The 21,361-nt window shown below is 38.9% G+C and overlaps 1 protein-coding gene across 3 annotated transcripts; it reads right to left on the bottom strand.

Annotated features, from left to right (window-relative positions):
- Nucleotides 1-454: 454 nt before the first annotated feature.
- Nucleotides 455-20,866, bottom strand: LOC132392535 (nuclear receptor subfamily 4 group A member 2). Of its 3 annotated transcripts, none has more exons than XM_059966527.1 (10): nucleotides 20,592-20,866; nucleotides 19,538-19,593; nucleotides 17,197-17,262; nucleotides 5,641-5,762; nucleotides 4,322-5,181; nucleotides 3,464-3,593; nucleotides 3,181-3,344; nucleotides 2,454-2,656; nucleotides 2,130-2,308; nucleotides 455-2,005 (listed from the first exon to the last, which is right to left on the bottom strand). In XM_059966527.1, exons 3-10 carry the CDS (start codon nucleotides 17,232-17,234, stop codon nucleotides 1,749-1,751), a joined length of 1,953 nt encoding a protein of 650 aa, XP_059822510.1. In that variant the 5' UTR covers nucleotides 17,235-17,262; nucleotides 19,538-19,593; nucleotides 20,592-20,866; the 3' UTR covers nucleotides 455-1,748. The 3 variants fall into 3 exon arrangements, with proteins under 3 accessions (XP_059822510.1, XP_059822511.1, XP_059822512.1); XM_059966528.1 differs by having other exon boundaries at nucleotides 4,322-5,163; XM_059966529.1 differs by lacking the exons at nucleotides 17,197-17,262; nucleotides 19,538-19,593; nucleotides 20,592-20,866 and adding an exon at nucleotides 7,452-9,412.
- Between the last annotated feature and the right edge of the window lie 495 nt (nucleotides 20,867-21,361).

Genomic DNA, 21,361 nt, shown 5'->3' with positions numbered 1-21,361 from the left:
TTAGGAAAGGTACTTAAACTGATGGGACATTTCTGACTGCATTATATACAAAGCTTGCAATACAACAGAGAAAGGTTTGGAATTTCGGAGAGCGTTCGGAAAACGCATTCTATTCAGTGCGTTCTCTATTTAAATAAAATTCAGCCCAGTTTACTAAAGTCCAATAAATATTTGCCCAAATGTTCATTTAAAAATACACTTCGCGTCACATTAAAATTTAGTATTGTGATCATCGAATAAAATTATCAATTCACGCATACGCGCATTTGCTGTTTGATTCCTCCCAGCGATTTACAGAGAAAAGTGTTGCTTTGATGAGCATGAGGTTGCGCCAAATGCGTGCGGCGGGTGAATTAAATCGAAATAGTACGTTTCAATTTGAAGGGAAGACTATAAAGGTAAAATTCACGGTGATTCCGATCAAGTACACATGAATCCACGAAATAGCTATTTGAAGACATCTTTTATTTTTGTAAACATTAAATGTTTCTTTCTCAAAGAAAGAATTCTCAGAAAACATACTTTAAGCATTTCTAAATGTAAGATACACAATAGAAAAGGCAGTGACGTGTAGGTCAAAATGTATACGTACCGCATACATATATATATTTTAATATACAAAGTAAAACCTACATGTATGTAAATACTTTCTTTTAAAAATCCCACTAAAACATGAAATGACAAGTGTCACCTTTTTGCGGACGTTTGGAAAGTAGGACAAAGTGCTCAGTAAATTGCAGGAGATTTCCCCCAAAAGCACTCTGAAAACTGTCAAAAGCAGGAGCATGCAAATTCATGTTAGACGACAAAAATAATATATAAACTTTTATCAACATCAACAGTACATACAACACTTACAAACGATGAATGTTGAACGATCTTTACAAACACAATGTATCTCTTTAAGATGCCAGTCGGTGTATGCTTGTAGCCAAATGCTAAAATTGTACATCTGCTAACAAGATATCAAACACTACATCTGTCTTTAAAAAAAACTAACAGACTACATAGTGTCTGGAATACTATTTCTTAGGTTCTCATACTGTAGACATAATCCATCAAGAAGATACCAAGTGCCTATAATATTTCCAACATACAAGTATGAAGATTAGTCCTGCAATAGCATTCACATGCTTGGCCTTTATTTTTGCACTAACCACTAATAGATCTCCATCTTACATTTCTTCACTCTTACATTTCAAACCAATCAGAAAAATAATCAGAGCAAAACTTAATTTGATAATTTACAATTGTTGCAGCTTTCTCTTTCGCTTTGGGCGCATCACGTCATCACATATTTGTTGTATTTATAATCACCAATTCTTTATTTTATAGATACTATCGCATATATATGCTAAGAGCACGAGCTTTACTGAGGGTGGAGGTTACAATCCATTTTATACACTGCAATTATGAGTTCTATCAAAAGTTGAACGGATTTTGACAGGAATGCATGTTCCCCCCATTTGGGGAAGCTCCATCTCGTCAATAAAAAAAGACTAAACGGATAATTAAAAACTGTATATACCACGTTTTCAGGGTTTATTTGCTGTGAATCCTAGCCAGTAAACGATTGTAATACAAAGTTTTAACAAGCGCAAAAAGTTGTCAACCTTTTTGCAAATGCATTTGGCACCAAAGTCCTGTTCCACTGTAGAAATGTCTCTGCCGCATTTCTGCGGCACTTTAATGTCCTTTATTATAGTTTCACTATCTTTTTTATTCAGTCCAAATGCTTAGGGTTGCTTTCAAAATGGTAGTGTGTCCAGAAAGAGCTTATCAATTATTGTCGGCGGTGGGACAAGGTCCTCGAGCTTTAGGTAGAAGATGCGCTGAAGACCTTGCGTGCAGAGGGTGCGCAGCTCTGGCAATTTCCCCAAAAGTTTGGACAAGTGGTTTGGACGATTTAAGTTTCCACCGTTGAAAGTCACGTGGTCCTTGAGACAGTTCACAATTTTATTTTGAAGTTCTTCTACCTTCTTGGGTTCTTTTAGTCCGTGTCTCTCTGAAATAGCAGGAGGAGAAATAGAGGAACGTTACTTAAGGTTGGGCAATACAGCGCGGCGTTGAAAGGGTTAAAGAGTTTATTATAGGATTTAAGGAGAAAGGCTTAAAATAAATGAGCTGACCTGTTACCATGGCGAGGGCAGCAATGCAGGAAAAGGCTGAAATGTCTATGTTCATACTGTGCAGGTTGGACGAAAAGTCAATGATTGAATCTATCCATTCCCCAAAGCCGCGGACGCACTGCAGTCTGTGCAGCACCACCCCATTGCAAAATATTAGCTTGCCGTCCACAGGGTTGGACCTGGAATTAACAATAATAACGTTACTAATTACCGTGCAATAATAAGCTCCTTTAATTAGTGCAAAGCAATAAAATTTAGATCATTGAAGCTTGATGGGGCAAAGTGTGGAAAAGCGTCATTGACATATTAGAACTGCCTGCTTACCGATAGGCCAGCCTCAGGACGAACAGTTCCAGGAAAGCCGATTCAAAAAGAAGCTCTTGGTCCTCTTTTGGAAGGTCGGTATAACCAGGGATCTTTTCTGCCCAACCGCGGATTATTTCCATAGAGCCTGTCAGAAGGTCGTAGAACTGCTGGATGTGCTCTGTGTCCCCGCCGCTCAGCTGGTATTCGGGGTTGGACTGGAACTAGATTTTCAAAGATCAATAAAGACCCGTTAGACTAAATGTAAAGTGAAGTCATACCTGCTTTGCGCACAGGGCGACCTTCTAATTCTGCTAACAACTATAACTATATGGTGTATAGACCAATTAATAAATATAATTCCTGAATAAATTCGGAAGTGGTGTTTATTTTCACATTTTAAAACAAAAATCTTTCAAGCTGCCCAATGCCGTGTTAGCCAGTTAAATAAAACACTCTCAACCCATTCCAAACATTGTGGATTTTTAAAGTTCATTCATTCTTTTGGTAATCTCTGTAAATGTCATTACAAGTTAACCTTGCTTAACTTCTCTAGTTTAGGAAGATGGGAGTGAAGATATTTGTTTTAACTGCAGTCAGCCCCTTAAAAATCAAAGTCATTGTATACCTATTTTCTAATATATTGATGAATCTAATAGGACTGTATCAGTAACCCAAAGATCGCGCAATCAAATTGTTTTAGACAGACAGAAAATTGGCTGGCGATTTGTGGAATTGTGGGACTCACTCGAGAGTAATCGAGGTTGGACATGGCGGGGTTGGAGTCGACGTGCGCTCGGACCAAGGCTGTTATGAGACTGACTGGAGGAGACGGCGGAGACGGCTCTTGAGGGCTCTTCGGTTTGGACGGGAGGCGTCCCCTGCGACCCTTCAGGCTATCCGTACGAACGACTGAAAAAAAAATAGATATGTTTAAGCAAAACTCGGATCTGGGACAATTCCTTTGATAAAAGCGTCATTTGCTTTCTTGCAAAAGTTGGTGCATAATTACATACCGCGCCAAAACTTACCTTCTTTCACCATGCCAACGACAAGGCACTTCTGAAAGCGACAGTATTGGCACCTGTTACGGCGGCGCTTGTCAACTGGACAATTCTTATTTGCCAGACAAACATACTTAGCGTTTTTCTGCACTGTACGCTGTAAAAGAATAACAAAAATGGTCATTAATAAAAATAACAAATTACCTTCAATATCTGATATATACATGTAGAGATTTTAAGATAAAGGGGATTTAAATGCAAGCTGCTTTTGCACCGCATTTAAAGGGTGGATTTTACAGTGTGCGCAGCGGCTCTAACCGTCTGCTCCTATCCCATGGTCTCGCTGTACTTGATATGCGAAGAAAGGGATACGCAGACACTGGGTAAATACAAATTCGTGGGCATTCATATTATTTACATCCCTCCGAGACCCCTCGATTTAAAATGATAAGATTATTCAATCATGGTGGTGAAATAAAGAGATCACCTTAATTTTACCACAGGGAATTGTGTTCCACTTGGTTAACTTAGACACGGCTTAATGTTGTTACCAATTTAAATCTCAAGGAGTCAGCTGAGTTTGTGACAGACGCTAGCTGGTTCCCACTGCCATCTGTATTTGAGACAATCACACCAAAAGCTGCACTTGTAAATACGGTAAATTGGTGCAGACAGAAACGTTTATTACAACGTTCAGCCCACAGTGTGTTTAACAGTACGCCTTTGTTGCCGCTGCTGTGCGACGTCGGGTCCTTTTTGCTTTTCGCGGCAGTGGGTTCCATTTAAACCCCATACACATAACGAGCAAACACGCGGAAAATAGCCTTTCCCTTTATTCTGCGAACACCATAAAACTTGAATTAAACTGTAAAATGAATCAATTACCTTGAAAAAGCCTTTACAGCCCTCGCAAGTGCGGACTCCGTAGTGCTGGCAGGCGGCGTTGTCTCCGCAAACGGCGCACAGGCCTTCGTTAGATGGAGAGCTTCGAGAAGGAGGTGATGGGACCTGGTTGTCCACCAGCTGAGACCCATGGCCGATCTGGAGACCGGGAAAGCCCACGGATGTCTGTTTTCGGATGGGATTGGGGACAGCGAAGTTCTGGCTGTCCACCACGTGATGCCCACCTCCTGTCTCAGGGTTCATGGAAATGTGTAAGGGGTTATCAAACCTCATTTGACAGCTAGAGACTGGGGTGCCGGGAGGAGACTGCTTGAAGGAAAAGAGAGATAGTCTTGAAACCGATGACTTCCGCTGATCTATCATGTGGGTGGTAGCTACATAGTTTTGAGAAAAGCTATGAAGAGAATTGGGGTCATCCCATAATGGGCTATGCTGGACCTGGAAGCCTGGAGGTGTTGGGGTAGGAGGTGGAGATGGCTTGTAATACATAGAGCCAGAGTGCATCATCTCCTCTGGTGGGTGCTGTAGGTGGTTCTGTTGGTGATAGCCGTTCATCTGGATGTCTTCGATCTTGATGGGAGACTGCTGGTTGGGCAGTGGCATCTGGTACAAGCAAGGCGGTTTCACGTCGTAACTGGTGCTGTAATTCTCCATGAAGGTGCTGAAGCTTGGCAGCGAAGTGGTGGCTGTTATTTCGGTGTTTGTGAGATCCATGCTGAACTTTACGAACTCTGGCGTTAAGAAGTCAGAGCTGTACTCCCCACTGTGGTAGCTGTAGCTCTGAGAGGCAGGACTGGCTCCTTGTGGCGATGACCCATACTGAGCTTGAACACAGGGCATGGCTGTAAATGAAAGTTCTGAACATGTACTCATACCATTTCAATGCATAAGACTTCTACTTTTAAACCGTCTTGCTCTATACACCCAAGCCCCAGCGCTGAAATCTGCACTAACTAGATATGTCGAAATCATTTCACTTCAACCCATGGATTTACTCTCAGGTAATATGGAAGGTATACGATTTAAACGTACACATTGTCACCGTGCCCTCGGTAAAGTACCCTCAAATTACTTCTAAATGGCCAATTTCAAAATACAGCCCAGTTTCTTTTGTTTTGCAATATCCGAGATGAAGTCAAATATCTATCATGCAAATATTTCCATCAACAGGAGCAGAGTTTTAAAAATATGAACCGCTTCGAGAATAGTATCTTCGATGCCGAGTTAAGCAATGGAAAAATAATTTAATTAGCATAATTTGATAAATTAACACTTATAATTGCACAATCAAATTGGCGTACCTTCTGCCAAGTGGCTGTGAAAGAAATGAAAAGTAGACACTGTTGTGGCTTGTATTCCTGAAGAGCAGAATTCGGAATGTTTTCTAAATCGCAGTTTCGGTGATAGTATAATAACAGCTTTTCTGAAAGCAAATGGAAAACAAATAATCAGTAACGCCCGCCACGCCAAGTGTTAATTTTCATAGAATAGTAACTACATTCCAAAGTCTTTCATCGGACACCAAACATTTTATTTTTATCCATTTCAAGTAACATCTTCCTTGATTTCATATTTCCAAAGTTCCCGGCGTGCCCCGAAGGAGGGGATTTAACTCAAGCCCTGTAGGGACAATATCGTGAACTGATTTCTGTCCCATTTTTCTCATCATCCTTTGGAAAAAAATGTCGTTTTTGCTTAAGTATCTTTCCGAATTCCCTACATATTTTATATATGACTAACTCTAATGTTTTTGCATACCAGATCACATTTCACTGGTTAATCCACGAGAGGAACCTGGGAGAGGCTATGACAACAGATGCAGGAAAATAATCACTTATATTTAGAAAAGATTGTTCGGGGAAGTTGGCTGATTTGTGATTATTAATGAAGCGCTGGCAGACTAAATTATTTCAATGTTAAATTATACCCATGAAAATATGCACCCGCATATTGCTACACGTTCTTTCATACGAAGAGTCACACACACACGCACACACACACACACACACACAAATTAAAGCAAATCGGCAGGTGTAGTAATGTATATAGACAGCAGGCAGGCAGACACACAGACATAGGAAGAAAGGTAACTGTCTAGCGTTGATTCAAATTACATTACTGCTCCCTAATACTAACATAAGAAGGCGGGGGCTACGTAAAACAATTGTGTTTTTTTTTAAAAAAGCACTAATAACCGATTATAACAAAAAAAAACTTGTAAGTTCTTTTGGCAAACCATTTTACATGGTTCGTGGGAGACCAAGCAGTAAGAGTAATAACCTTTGGCATAAAATAAAGTTTTAGCAATATGCACATTCTTTGCACACATGCCTTTATAAACTTAAACTTGGAACAATTCTGCAACGTTAAAAAAACAAAGTGTCTACTTTAAATTGATCAACCATAAACTGGTGCTTCAATTTACAATTAGTCCAAATAGCTTAGCTCGACACGATTATAAGCAGATCGCCGCAGTTTTTAAATATCGAGAACCTTTTGGACTTAATATGCCTGTAGTATTCGCCATAACAAAACGCGTCCGTCTAACTTTTTGCCAACTGGCTCGAATCGCTCTGTAAATCTTTAGGACAGTTGGCCGATGTTCATATTTGTAACGCGACTGGCTACTTGGTGGTAGTTTAATCATTTGGCATTTTTGTACAAGGCTTTTATTTTAATACTTCGCGTTGCCAGTCGCAAGGAAGACACGTGTGAATGAGATCCCGCTATCACGCCCCCATCCTAAACAGCTGTATAGGGTACCAGGTGGAACGTACAGGTCACCGCATTAACAACAAAGCCACGCGGGTGAAACTGGACATGTCCTGTGACTTCTGAGAGGAGGTGTTCAGTCACTGCTTTGAATTATTGCTAGGACCAGTCTTTTAATTGCTTAATAACTGAGCTACGTTGACCGGGACAGGAACAAAAAACAGACAGCGCGGAACTGTTGTCGAGCACCTACATTTCCAAAACTGACAAACGCTCTCGATAATTCACGACATCCTCGGTAAAACTAAGCCTTGGCATTCAGAACTGCAGCAACGAACAATATAATGAAAATAGCCGTATAAACACGTATCATGCGAGTGCTCAAACACTGTATACCTACTTGATTATTTTCTCTTTCCGCCTCTCATTTGGATGCTGTAGTCTGCAAGATGAGCAGAAAGTCAGCTTTACGTAGAATGAACTTTGAAGTGCAGCAGTGTTTTGAGTTTAAGCAGCGGCAGTGGTACAGGTTGTTGTTCTCGGCACTCTGAGCAGGCGATCAGACTCGGACTGGCCCTAGTCTCCAATGTGCCTTTGTTTATGTGAGCTCCTCTCTTCCACCGACAGCGTGTAACCAAGTCGCCGAGCGTCAGCGAGCGTCAGCGTGGCCAAACCCAATGAGCGCCCGAGGGCTGGGCCCTCACCACACGGTTGGCTAAATCTCACTTTGGTTAATTTCCGAGGTGACGTTAGCGCTCTGGATTTTTAAGGTAGTAAGGACATGACTTACGGCAACCTTCTCACCTTTTTGCAGCATTTCCAAAACAACATGTTGGAACATTCGCCGTATATAGATTATCGATCCTACTGTTGTTACGTGTCTATTAAACATGTAAAATTCTGGTCAGCCATGAGGAAAATTGAGTGAGTTATTAAGCATTCTAAAGGATTTATTTTCAATCGCTTTATTTTGGGTTAAATTGACACTACTTTAATATTGTTTAAAATGCACGCATTTCATTTGGCGTAAACCGCAAAGTATTAACTATATTATATTTGAATAAACAGCGTACATGTACTCATTAAGTTTTATAAAGGGTTCTGCTTCTGGAATAGCACGCAAAAAGAAGCGATCAACAGGTATAATTTCGGATTGAGGGAATAGGAAGTTTTGATTCTACAATTAAGTGCACGTTTCGTGAGAATAATACTGGTAACCAGTAATTAAAATGTTTGTTATAGTTACTACGGAGCACCAGTAAGTAGGAAAGCCGCCAATGCGTGGCGTGTATGTATTCGCTGAGGTGGAAACGGCGGGACTGGCCGGCGGAGCGGGGAAAGTCTTGTGACCACCTTTACTCGCGGCGGGCTCGGAGGGAGCTCATTAACGCGGCTGGTTGCAGAGCCGCGTCAGCGCTCGTGGGCGAAGCGATTTAATGAACGAAAGGAAAATGTGATAGGGCGCGCGCCGGGGCCGGCAGAGTGCCGCGTGACGCAGGAACGCAGCCATTGACGCAAGGAGCCGGGCTGGGCGGCCAAAAATAGCAGGTCTGGCAGCGCATTGTCACTGCGCGATTGATGCATTCAGGGGCAGGGCGTACTGCGGCTATTTTAAACTCCAGCGGAAACTCGAGCGCACCAAATTAAGACATTGCGGATATTTTTAGAGATTCCACCTTCGCGCCGAGTTGTGTGGATGGGGTTTAAGTTCATAAACGTGAATGTGCGCGGTGTGATTCTGCTTTCATGTTTGTGGCTTTGCTGATGTCTCGCTGAGGTATTTTTAAAGGGGTTTCTGCCTTTTGGCACCTTTTCTTCCGCCACGTTTGATGCGCTTCAGCCTGAGGTGTTACAATAGCACGCTCTCCACCTGTTCCTTTCGAGAGAGCAGTGGATTAGTTGGAAACTAAAACCCACGTCTCGGCAATCACCTTCTTGTGATCAGTTACCTTACAGTCCACGGCTTAGTAGTGTAGGACAACAATGGAGGAATGTGATAAATGTATTATACTGTTAAAGGGGAAAATATAAATCACTTCATTGGAGTATGCCTTTATTGGAAAAATATTTAAAACAATAACTTCCGAATAGTTGTGAACTCATCAGTAAACAAAACGTTCAATTAACGTAAAAGGCAACAACCCAAGGGAAATGTCCATTACGTTCCTATTAGGAAAGATTCTTGGCAGACGACACGTTTCCAGTGGTTGACCGCTTAGCAGACTTACTCCATTCAGAAAACCGGAACTGGTGTAGTTACGCGTTTTCAACAAGAAGAGGCAGTCGCTCTCAAAAGATCCACCCGCGAAAAAAAAGGATTTACCCCCTCCCTGTGAACTAAGTTTAATATTTTCGCCAAAACCAGATCTTGAGCAACTCCACAGAGGTTCTAACCGTAATTTGCTTAAGTACGTGTTCCCCTGTGAATTGAGAACACGCAGATGGCTGACTGCAGAGTGGACGAGGCGGTCACTGGAATTGTCAGCCAATTGTAAGCTATGGCCAAAAACTTTAATCACTAATATAATCCTGTCGATTCAGTTCCGTTTCCAATTCAGTACGCAACAGCTTAGTGACAATAGTGAATGGATTGGCTTTCTCCACTCCCAGTTGAAAGTATGAAAGCGGTATGTAGTAGGGGAAATTAAAGACACGAAACAGCAAAAACAAATGCACGAAACTTTTATTTAAGATTTCGACTAATTTCAAGTTATTCCACGACTTAAATAATAACAACTGTTATGTTATATTAATTTTGAGAGATTATATTTTGTTTCAAAATCAGCAATCAAAATATATTGAGATGATTATCAGTACAGGTTACCAACACCCAATTTACGGGCACCGCTGCATGTGAATGAGGTTCCATAACATAATTAAATTTTAAAAACACTGTACATACATAGCAACACACAAACCACTGGAGGTACTCAGCTGGTCAGGCAGCATCCATGGAAAAGAGCAAACAGTCGCTATTTCAGGCTAAGACCCTTCTTCAGAATTGAGAAAGATTCCCCTTTTATTCTGGCGTCTTCCCTCTTCCTTCTCAGTCCTGCTGAAAGATCTTAGCCAGAAACATCAACTGTTCACTCTTTTCCACTGATGCTGCCTGTCCTGCTGAGCTCCTCCAGCAGTTTCAGTGTGTTGCTTTGTTTCCAGCATCTGCACTTCCTTGTGTTTGCAATGTACATATATGCCTCTGTTCCTATGAAGGAAATAGTTTCCACTCTCCACTTTCAGTAACAGTTCTTTTTTTTTACATTTAACATCCATATGCACATTTCATAAATGTTATTGTTACCTGACACTAGACTCAGCCAAATTACTGGAGAAATCCCATTCAATGGATAAAGTATACATCAGAAACTTTGATGCTTTAAGGTTTGTGATTTTATCAATATGGAATTAATAATTTAAATTCAAATAGTTATTTGCATCATGTTAATCTAATGACCAGATCAATGGTCCTATTATTTTTGTTACGATCCAGCTTAATTTTCTCCGTAAATGGAAAATACAATACAAGCAGGGGAAACAAATCCTTTTCTTAAAGATTCAAATATTTTTCTTTGATTGATCTTGCTAAAAGATCTGACTAATTTCAACAAACCAATGGTTCTTACTGCCAAAGAAATTGAATGGAATAGTCAGATTCTGCTTAAAGAATTGATTTGCCTGTAGAAAAGTGACTACTACTACACTGTTATAAGCGATCTCTTGGTTGTTTATAAAGTAATTCACATTCAGAGCACATCCCCAAGGACGTGGTGTAGATTGCTCATCCTCCCTCTCCAAACACACGATGTAGGTTAGAAATCAGCCTAATCCTGTTAAAAGAAACTCAGATCAAGATGAAGAGAAAGTTCAAACATTAAATGGTGAAATTTATCAGAACATTATGGAGACACTAGGACATGCAAAACTCCTAAGTGAATATACCTTGGCGACTGTGTTGGAGGACAAGACAGAAACTTCAAAGTGGGCAAAACCTGGAGTCACATACTGTACATTCTGTAACCCAATGCTTTTAAACTCCAATTCTCTAGCACTGCAGTTTCTAACTACAACACAATTATCTTGTGGGCAAATCAAATATAGTTTCATTATATTCTTCAAAGGTAAACTGCTTATTTATATCTTTGACAAATCTCATATAACCTCAAACAGCGAAATATTCATCCAGAAAAAACAGTTTGAGTAGGACTTCCATTTCTGCTCTTAGTAATGGTTCCATGCTTGAGTATTGTCATGGCAAACACCATTTCTCAACTGTGACCCCACCTGACCGTTTGACCAAATCAAACGGACTTGGGCAAAAAACGTATTTACCGTCACAGATACAATACCATAAACCAAAGTTAAATGGGATCTGTTTTGTTTCTCTAGCATCCAAAATGCCAAATTAGCCTGTCTTGCTTTTTGTGTCAATATAACTGCTGAGAGTTTCCCTTTGTGTTTCTCCAGAGACCACATACACTATTTTCCCATTTCCACTCCCCAACATCAACCGTGACACTTGCTCATGTGACTCAATGTGTTCATTCCCAGCATCTAAACCCTTTAACTCTGTAATGTCTCAAAGGGGGATCTAGTAATTTAGATTTAAATAGAAGGGCCACAGTTCAGAAGTTTGCCAATGACTCCAAAAACTGGGATGTGTTTTATTGATGAGAAAGGAGAGTAAAGTTTTTTTTTTGGGGGGGGGGGGATGTTGTCCACAAAATAAAACTAAATAGAATTTCAGCTCAGAGAAATAATGGATGAGCACAAATAAGGAAATGAAGTATTTAATTTATTGTTTGAGAAGCAGTAAGTCCAGGGGTTCACAACCTTTTTTATGCCATGGAACAAACTGTTAAGCAAGGTGTCTGTGGACCCCAGGTTGGGAATCCTTGCTATAATCCATGCTCATTGTACAAACTTAATGGTCAGGTAGGTAAAATTGATTAGGTGACAAGATACCTGCCTTTGTCAGCTGAGGCGGAGTTAAGAAGGACTAAAATTAAAGTTAGAACTCTTGACACTCATTAGCAGCACATCAATTCCTCTATGACATTTGTTATCACAATAAAAGGATACAAAATATATTAAAAAATGTAAGATTTAAAGATCTCATGTGGACAATTACTATCATAAGGAGTATTTGACTGACCTTGAGCTGTTTGCAATTGAATAAAATACAAAGGAAAATTTCATGAAGATGTACTAAATTATGAAATGTCTAAACAGGAAGGAATTCTCTGAAATAGGTGTGAAAGAGAGAAATGTTGATTGACAAAAAGTATTCTATGGGAAAAAATAAAAGATTGCAGTAATAGATGAAGGATTTCACTCTACAGTACTAATGCTCTTTTTCCCATAGATGTTGCCTGCCCGGCTGAGTGTTCTAATGCACTTAATATATAGACAAGGGTAAGAATTCATTGTCCAAAGAGTTGAAGGCAAAAACTCTCTCTACATTTGAAAAACTTCCCTGATAAATGTTGAAGTTGAAGTTAACCAAATGACTTAATTTTGGCTGATGTTGGCTTCTGCATTGTGTGTATAAAAATGATGCAGCCTGCCTTCAAATTTCCATTCCTCCAAGGGCCATCAAGCTTTTAAAAGCCAAAGCTATTATATTTGTCATTTGCACTGATTTATAGGTCTCTTTGTTCAACTCTGGGAACATCCTGTACAAAAATCGCAGTGCCTTGAAATATTTACTGTCTTTTTCCAAATTGAAAGACAATAGTTTCAAAGTGCATCCTTAATTCACTATATATATATATATATAGAGCTTTCTCTTTAACATACTTAGTCATGTATGAAACTGAATTACAGAAATTACCTTTATAAAAATATCATAATCTATTCAATTAAACAGCAAAAATAGTTAGTGCTGCTTAAGCACTTTGTTGAAATTGAATACCAAAGATTCCATCTCTCCCTCAATTCTTCCAAATGGAAAGTTTAATTTAAAATCAAATCCTTACTATGTTCCAAATGAACAGATATTGCAACTTTTTTTTTTGAAGTTCCATATAAATCTGAATTAGAAGAATAACTGAGTAACTATTTTCATGTGTTTAAACCAGGTTAACCAACATTTGATGTGTGAAAGGCAGCAAGGGAGTGAACTTGAGACAATTATACATACAAAGAATGGAACGTCTCTCAATATTCTGTGAATTTTGTGCTTCCAAGAATTTTGAGCAGTAATTTTAGCTGGATTTACATTAAAATGATTTTTGGAAATATTGTAAATCCACAGATTTTTTGGCAGTGTAACTGTAGTATTATAGTCTAAGCTTTGACATTATATAAACAATAAAGCAGGTCATAATAGCTAATGTTTGCAGGTTTAGTTTTGAAAATTAACTTGTATTTGAGCCAAAAGTATGGTGGCGCCAAGCAAGGGAAAAAAATGAACAAAATTCTTCCTCTGAACTACTTGAAATGTACATTTTTACAAATTATTAGCATTATTTCCTTCTTACAGAACTGCCCAATTGCAAATCTCTAAAGTTAATATATCAAATTTAAAATAGGTTAGTTTTATAATTACATGCATTACAACACAAACCCAATGCATTGTGGAAAGTTCCGAAAACCTTTGAATGTTGATCCATCTGGGCCATTCCGTAACTGCAAGTACAATTAATGATATAAATTTTGTTTTACACCATTCATAAATTTCTAGCTCAATGTAGTTAGAGAACAATTGTAAAATGAATCACACCTTGACTGCCACAGGGGTAAAGAGTAAAAGAAAGCTATTACCTTCGATTATCCATCATTATGGAATTTTTAAAAATAAAATGTTGAATGCAATCCATCCTTTTCAGCATTACTGGATATTTTGCCCCCCCCCCCAAAAAAAAATCACATCCAATCCATCACAAATGATAGAATACAATGAAATGCTAAATTTATTTTTCTTGTACAATAGATTGTGGTAGAATATAACAAGCAGACAAGTAAATAAAAGTAGGTGATTAACAATTCAAACCCCTTCAGGGTAAGTGGTGGAACCATCCTTCACAAGGTTGGAAGGAAACATTGCCTCTGTAACCACACAGTGTTATGATGCAAGTCAACATCCCACGATTCCCTTTGCAGCAAGTTATCAACCATGTCACGGGCAGGAGTACAATGGAAAAATGAAAGGCCAAATACTTTTTAAACAAAGTAGAAAAGCAAATTAAATGGTTGATTTCCGTGGGCCTGTACTGCACTAACCACAAGTTGTAATCAATGCCATCTATTTTAGCTCAGCTGTAAACTGATGCAATGTGTTAAGAGATCTAAGGAAAAAAGTTTTTTTTTAAAATGCAAATGTTTCTGTTCTGAATATGTAATCATGAATTATTACATCCTCAGCATTCAAATCAGGAAATATTGTTCATGAAAATAAATCCTCATTTTAAATATACCTCACAATTACAGCACTGCCAGTTAAAAATAGACAAGTGAATAGTGCTTGTTTTTAAAAAAAACTATTCCGTTATCTGTTGAATTATTAATAGTTTTTATTCAAATGATTTATATGTTACAAGTTTGTAATCTCAATGTCTTTCCGTAGCTTGTAATAAATGTCAAGGATGGTACAAAATACTTAAATTCTTGTGTTCTGTGCCAGGATAGACAAAGCCAAAGATATACAAAGGCTCAAGGCACACATTCTGGGCTCTATCACCACCAACTACCCCACCCCACTGAAAAAAAAACAATATTCTTCAGGACACTGAAGGCTGAATTAGAATCCCAAGCTAAACCCTTCATAAGATGATTCCACAACCTATGGACTCACTTTTGAGACTCTACAACTCATGTTTTCAATATTTCTTCTTATTTTGGTTTCTTTGTGTTTGCACAATTTGTTGTCTGTTGCACACTGCTTGTTTGTCCACCTGTTTATGTGCAGTTATTTATTAATTCTATTGTGCCTCTTTGTATTTACTGTGAATGCCTGCAAGAAAATTAATCTCAGGGTTATATATAGTGACACATATGTACTTCAATAATAAAATTTACTTTGAAACGGGGAAAGAATTTAGTCGGAAATAAAAAGAGCCTATGAGATCAAGGAAAGTGGCAAGCAAGTGGAAAAAGACTTTGGAGTGGCAAGGGGTGATAACAGGGAGTCAGGATTAATCATAACTTTGTGCAAGTGATTCTTCCAGAGATTGCATGGACTGGTTCCCTTTAAGATTTGAAGCCTCACACATTATGAAGGCCTTTGCCATATGTGCATCATAATTTTTAATGCATGGAATGTTGATGGACTTCAATGCACACAACCAGGTGTTCCCATGCTTTGCCCAACAGATACATAAAGAAATTAGCAGCAATTTATGACCTTCACTTCCTGCACAGAAATTACCCAATCACGTTCAGCAAAAATGTTTGCAAATATTCTCTATGGAATACAGAGAGTGCACTGCTGTTATAAATTTCTTGGCCTTCCACTTCAGAAAAAATACACTAGATAGGTCAAAGCTCTGGGACATAACATCTCAGCTGTGATACTGAAGCCCTGCACTTCAGAACTAGTCACACTTCCAACTAAGCAGTTCTAATACAGCTACAACATTGGCATCCGCCCAGCCACGAGGAAAATTGCCCCGGTGAATCCTGTTCACATAGCAGCAGAAACCAAAGCCAATTACTGTCTAATGAGTTTGCTCTCAATCACCCAACACACTGATGAAAAATGCCAAAGGTCCCTTCGGGCTGTGCCTACTCAACGCCCAGCTGCATTCTGTCGCATCAAAGCTCCATCCAAATATGGAATGGAGCAGAATTCTAAAGATGCACAGAGAGAGAACTGTCCTCAACATTCAGACAGCATTTAACCAACCGTGACATCAATGAGTCCTACAAAACCAAAATAAAAACAGAAAACGCACTAGAGGTCAGACTGCATCTCTGATAAAGAAACAGAATTAAAGTTTTTGTTTGTAGTAGTTTGGATTGGTACTTGGATAGTACGAATATGGAGGGCTATGGTCCCAGTGCAGGCCAATGGGAATTGGCTGTTTAAATGGTTCGGCATGGTCTAGATGGACCAAAGGGCCTGTTTCTGTGCTGTACTTTTATAAGACTTTGTCAGAAACATTCAGACCTTTTGACCTAAGACAATAGTTTCACTTTCCATAGTTGCTGTTTAACTCACTGAGAATTTCTAAAATTTTCTGGTGTATCTCACTTTTACCAGAGGTCAAAGCACAAAGGTGAACACTCCCCAGATTGGAACTGTACCCGTCACAGAAGTAAGATTGTGGTTTGCAGAGAGCAGTGATCCTTTGAGAACATCAATTTAGAAGTTCCCCAGGAGTGACGGCCCAGGACCACTTTCAATTATGCCAATCATGACCTGCCACCTACAATGTCAGAAATGGGGTACGTGTTGATGACTGCACAATGTTCTCCTCGATTCACACTCGCTCAGCAAAATCAGCCTATGCTTGCAAGCTACAAGACTTAGAAACTTTTCAGACAGTGACTGAAAAGTGACATGTAACAAACACACCACGTGCCAAATAATATCCATCTCCACAGAGTCTCAAGAATCTCATATGGACCAGCCACCTACATCCTAGTTACAATACCAGATCAGGGACAGTGTGTCATGAAGAAATGGTACACCTCTTTAATTCCCAAAAAATTTGCTGTATCTAAAAGAAAGAGAACAAGAGTCTGATAGAATATTCTCTTGCCTGGATAACTGCAGTTTTTACAACACTCAAGCAGTTCAACATCTTCCATGACAAAGAAGACTGCCTAAATGGTAGTCCATTCACTGCCTCCACCAAAGGGCCATTTTTGGCTACAGTATACACTATCTACAAATGCAATTCCTTTGATACACATTTCAAATCCATCAGATACATCTCCCCAATCCATGGACTCCACCACCAGTTCCTATACAGTCAGTATACAAACACTAGCAACTTCGTATTCTTCTCCAAGGTGCACTATCCTGACTTGGAATCCTTCTGACCCTAAGGCCTTGAGGGAATAGCTTCACCAGGACTGAAGCAGTTTACAAAACTGGCTCATCAACACCTTCAAGGGTAATTAGGGACAACCAGATTCTTCCCTTGCACCATCACCACGCAAAAAAAAACACCAAACAATTCCTCCACCTGACTGTACTTAACTGGAACAGAACGAAATGTGTTGCTGATGGCCACTTCATTGCTTCAGGAATGGTGAAAGCTCCACTGCTGTAATGAAAAGAAATGCAAATCAGTAACTAGGAATTTTGCGAACACAAAATACAGATTTAACATCTATAACAAATAAAACCCAAGATATTCATACTAGCAACATCTCAGTTGGTTATATGTGCTGCTACATCAGAGCTTCACTGACTGGATTTAAGTAACAGGAGTTCCAGTCTCTTGTTACCGAGCCCAAGCTGGAGATTGGCCATGCGTGGTCTTTGGTTGCATGCAGAATAGAATTGATTGGTGACAAGTCCATGGATAAATAATCCACTGATTGACACAAAAGGTGACAGCTCACTTTAGTCATAAACTTCACAAGAGGGGGTGAAGAAATTAACAAAAAAAATCATTAAACATCAAACACATTCTTCAATACTTCCTTTGGGATATTAATGTTAATGATCATCGTGATCAAAAATTTTAACTGCGCAGGCAAATTCATGTGCTAATTAAGATTAAGGATGCTGATCTCAGAGAATGTAACACATTAACAGTAGTCATCCAGCATGTATATGTCAGCTATTTTCAGAGGTACAGCAATCCAATAGCAAAAAACATGCCACTGCAAGACCAAGTCTGAATTCAAACTTCAAAACTGTGAATTACATTTTTTAAAACCTTTTTTATTGTATTTCAAGTAGTTACAAAATAAAAGTATGAAAAAAATGCATATTACCCATCCCCCCCTCCCCCCTAACATCCCTATAGAAAAAAAAGAAAGAAAGAGTGCCTGGATATTGGAAGATCCCCACATGCTCCATGGAGTCGTTATAACTTTAGTATATATATTTATTTCTTTCCCCAAATAACCAATTATTTCATCTTCGGAGCACCTATATATTTAATCCTGTCTTTTGTAAATAAGGGCACCAAATTTTCAAAAATGTTTCATATTTATCTCTTAAATTATAAGTAATTTTTTCAAGTGGAATACAGCTATAAATTTCTTTCTTCCAACGATCTATACTTAAATATGTATCCGATTTCCAAGTAACTGCAATAGCCTTTTTGGCTACTGCCAATGCAATTTTTATAAATTCCTTCTGATATTTATTCAATTTGGGTATCAGTTTTATCCCTTCAATATCACCTAGTAAAAATAATATTGGATTATGTGGAAGTTGTATTCCAATAATTTGTTCCAATAAAACTCTTAAATTTGTCTAAAAAGGTTGAATTTTAGAACAAGACCAAGTAGAATGTTAAAAAGTACCAATTTCTTGGTTACATCGGAAACATTGATCGGATAAATTTGGGTTTAATTTATTTATTTTTTGTGGTGTCATATATAATTAATGTAAAAAGTTATATTGCACTAATCTTAACCGCAAATTACATTTGTATAAAAATGTACACCCAGCATCATTCAGAGTACTACAGCTAAAGATGCTCCACCAGTTAGGTTTCAGATAACCATGCTCATTTTGTAAAGGAGTTCCAACTTGTGCGCTATCTCCACATCATTCTAGATCTGCCCACATGATGACATCCTGTCATCAGTTTCCATGCATAGCGCATATGAGAGAAGGTTCACAGCATAAATTGGAAGGACGGTATCTTGATAAGTAGTAATGGAATTAAATATTGAAAAGATTGTCTTTGGTTCATCACACCTTACAGAAATGCTCATTAATGGAAACAGTCCAAACTATTTTGTTCATATAATCTGACTTTGTGGCACTCTGATCGGTAAATCAAAAAGCAGTTTGTAAGGGCACGCATAAGAAGTTAAGAAAGGGTTAGTTTGTATAATTTGAGAAGTTTGGATTGGTACATGGATGGGAGGGTTTTTGAAGGGATATGGTTCAGGTTCCGGCTCAAGATCTCATCAGTATGGGTTCGATTGGCCAAAGGGTCTGTTCCAGTATTGTGGTACTCCATGACTCTAAACATTAATTTTCTCTGGATAAATGCTAGAGAATCATAAAGGTACTCCATAAGAGACCTTTCTGCCATCTGTACTAGTGAGGACTCTTTGGAAGGGCCCAAGTGCAACACCAGCTAATTACGGACCTATATTACTCTGATTAAGTCCTTTTTTCTTAACAGTACCTCTAATGGCAGTCATTTCTATTGAGAACTATGTTGCTCTATGTAGAAGAAAATCCGATTTATCTGTGTAATCTTTTTGGCAACATACAGGTTAATAAGAAAATGTCAGAGTGGGAAAAGCTTGTACTAACATGCAGTACTCATTAGCAGTGTACGTTTACAGCAGCAAATGAATCATCTCCTGCTTAAAACATCAACACTCTATATTTATAACACTTACCCAATTTAAACCAATCTTCAGTAGGCAGTGCATGATGATTCAATAGTGATTTGAATCTGTGGGAGGTTTGAAGTATATAGAATTAAATTTAACTCACTCGTTAGCATCCATTACTAACTGAGAGAGAAATACGTAAATGCACCTGAATATTTTCCCTTCTACCTCTAGTGCATCAAATGGACCTTTATACACTAGGAAATTTCAAATATGTCAATATACAGTAATAAAACTGAACCAGTGTTAAAAACACACAAGTTCACACTTAAAATTTCCATATAGCAAAACAGAAAGATTATTTTGTTTTCATCTTGTTCATTCACAAGAGCTCATATTTAAACATTTATCAGTGATATCGTAACAGTGTAAAGGCCCAACAGACAAGACCAGTGTTAAGACAATTACTTATTCTACCTTTCAATGCATGAACTAGCACCATCACATATCATTCCCTGACAGAAAATCCATCTTGTCATCGAGATGCTACTGTCATTTCACAGATTTGTACGTGATTGATTCCACTGAAGGTTAGAGGCTAAATGGACCATATGGCAACATGTTGCTTTCCGTATGTCTCCAAGCCCATCCATGCTTAACCATTTATAAAGTAACATCTGTACCCAGCAAATGTGTTTCTATTATTTACTCACTTAACTAAATTACATCATTGACACATAACTAATTATTTCCGTAATAAACGATTGTACGTCTTCTATTGATATACAGTATTGTCCCATTTATTAAGAGTTTATTCGAAAAGGGCGAGATAAACTGATTCCTATTTTATTCATAACGTTTTAAAAACATAATGACTAAAATATCTATAAATTAAAAGTCAATAATAATCGCGTTTCTAACAGCCACCACAAAACTTATTCTAAAAAAAATACTTGACAACATCATAGAATTACAGAATTTAGCGGAGAATTGCCTGGGTCTTACCAACAAGACGGCTACATTTTAAAATCGAATGAGGATGAAAATAACGTCGTTTTTCATTCACTGCAAAACACAAGTAACCCGGCCACGGCATTCCGAGTCGCACCTCTCCACTTACCGGTGCAGCCGAAGTCCAGCGGCGAGCACACACCGAGGAAGGAGCGGGGTGCGAGCCACCCCCCGAGGGTGGCACTTGCACGCTTACGGGAGCCGGTCGCGGATGGCCGAATCCGGGAAGAAGGGCCTCGCTCCGCAGCCCCGCGCCCGCTCCCGCTTCTCTTTTGTTTCCAATGGAACTCTCCGGATAAAGACTCCATTGTAACAAAAAACGCTATCCGGTCCGCACTGCCGCTCGCACCCCGGCCCTCCTAACAAACCCCGCACCCGCGTCATCCTGACGTCAATAGAGCCTGGACCCGATGACGCGCTCGCTGCCTGCGTCATTCTATAAATAGAGCCATTTGTTTCAATTAGAGTTGAGCGCCTGACTGATGGCTTTTTCCATTGACGGCATGCGATGGGAAAAAAAAGGGAAAGGGGATCCTCATGAGTACAAAGGAAACAACGTTTGCAGTGTGCGAGGGATGATGTATTTGTCACAATGCTCACTGTTGTCATGCGAGCCGTGTCCGAAATTAGAAACGTTAAATCATGCGTTTGCAAAGTTTAAACTGAATGTTAGAAACTCGGTAATCCTTTCAAGAAATTATTTTTCATTGAGAATTTGTGGATGTGTCTAGTATTTTTTTTTGTTTTTAAGTCATATAAGTAATCAACATTGCGGTTCCACAAGAGAACTACATGTCATACATTTATTTTTTTTCCTTGAGGCTTAGACAGTAATTGAAACTTATTTACGCAATCTGCTTCATTTATCTCGCTCTCCTC

The sequence above is a fragment of the Hypanus sabinus genome, chromosome 4, assembly GCF_030144855.1.
Source record: "Hypanus sabinus isolate sHypSab1 chromosome 4, sHypSab1.hap1, whole genome shotgun sequence".
In the NCBI taxonomy this organism is placed as follows: Eukaryota; Metazoa; Chordata; class Chondrichthyes; order Myliobatiformes; family Dasyatidae; genus Hypanus; species Hypanus sabinus.
This window is presented reverse-complemented; position numbering and strand designations above follow the sequence as displayed.

Coding starts and splice junctions, on each gene's coding strand:
- LOC132392535 (XM_059966527.1), bottom strand. CDS start 17,234: ATGAAGTGGCCATCAGCAACACATTTCGTTCTGTTCCA. Junction 3,594..4,321: donor GCTGTAAAGGCTTTTTCAAG/GTAATTGATTCA, acceptor ATTCTTTTACAG/CGTACAGTGCAGAAAAACGC. Junction 3,345..3,463: donor CGTTGGCATGGTGAAAGAAG/GTAAGTTTTGGC, acceptor TTTTTTTTTCAG/TCGTTCGTACGGATAGCCTG.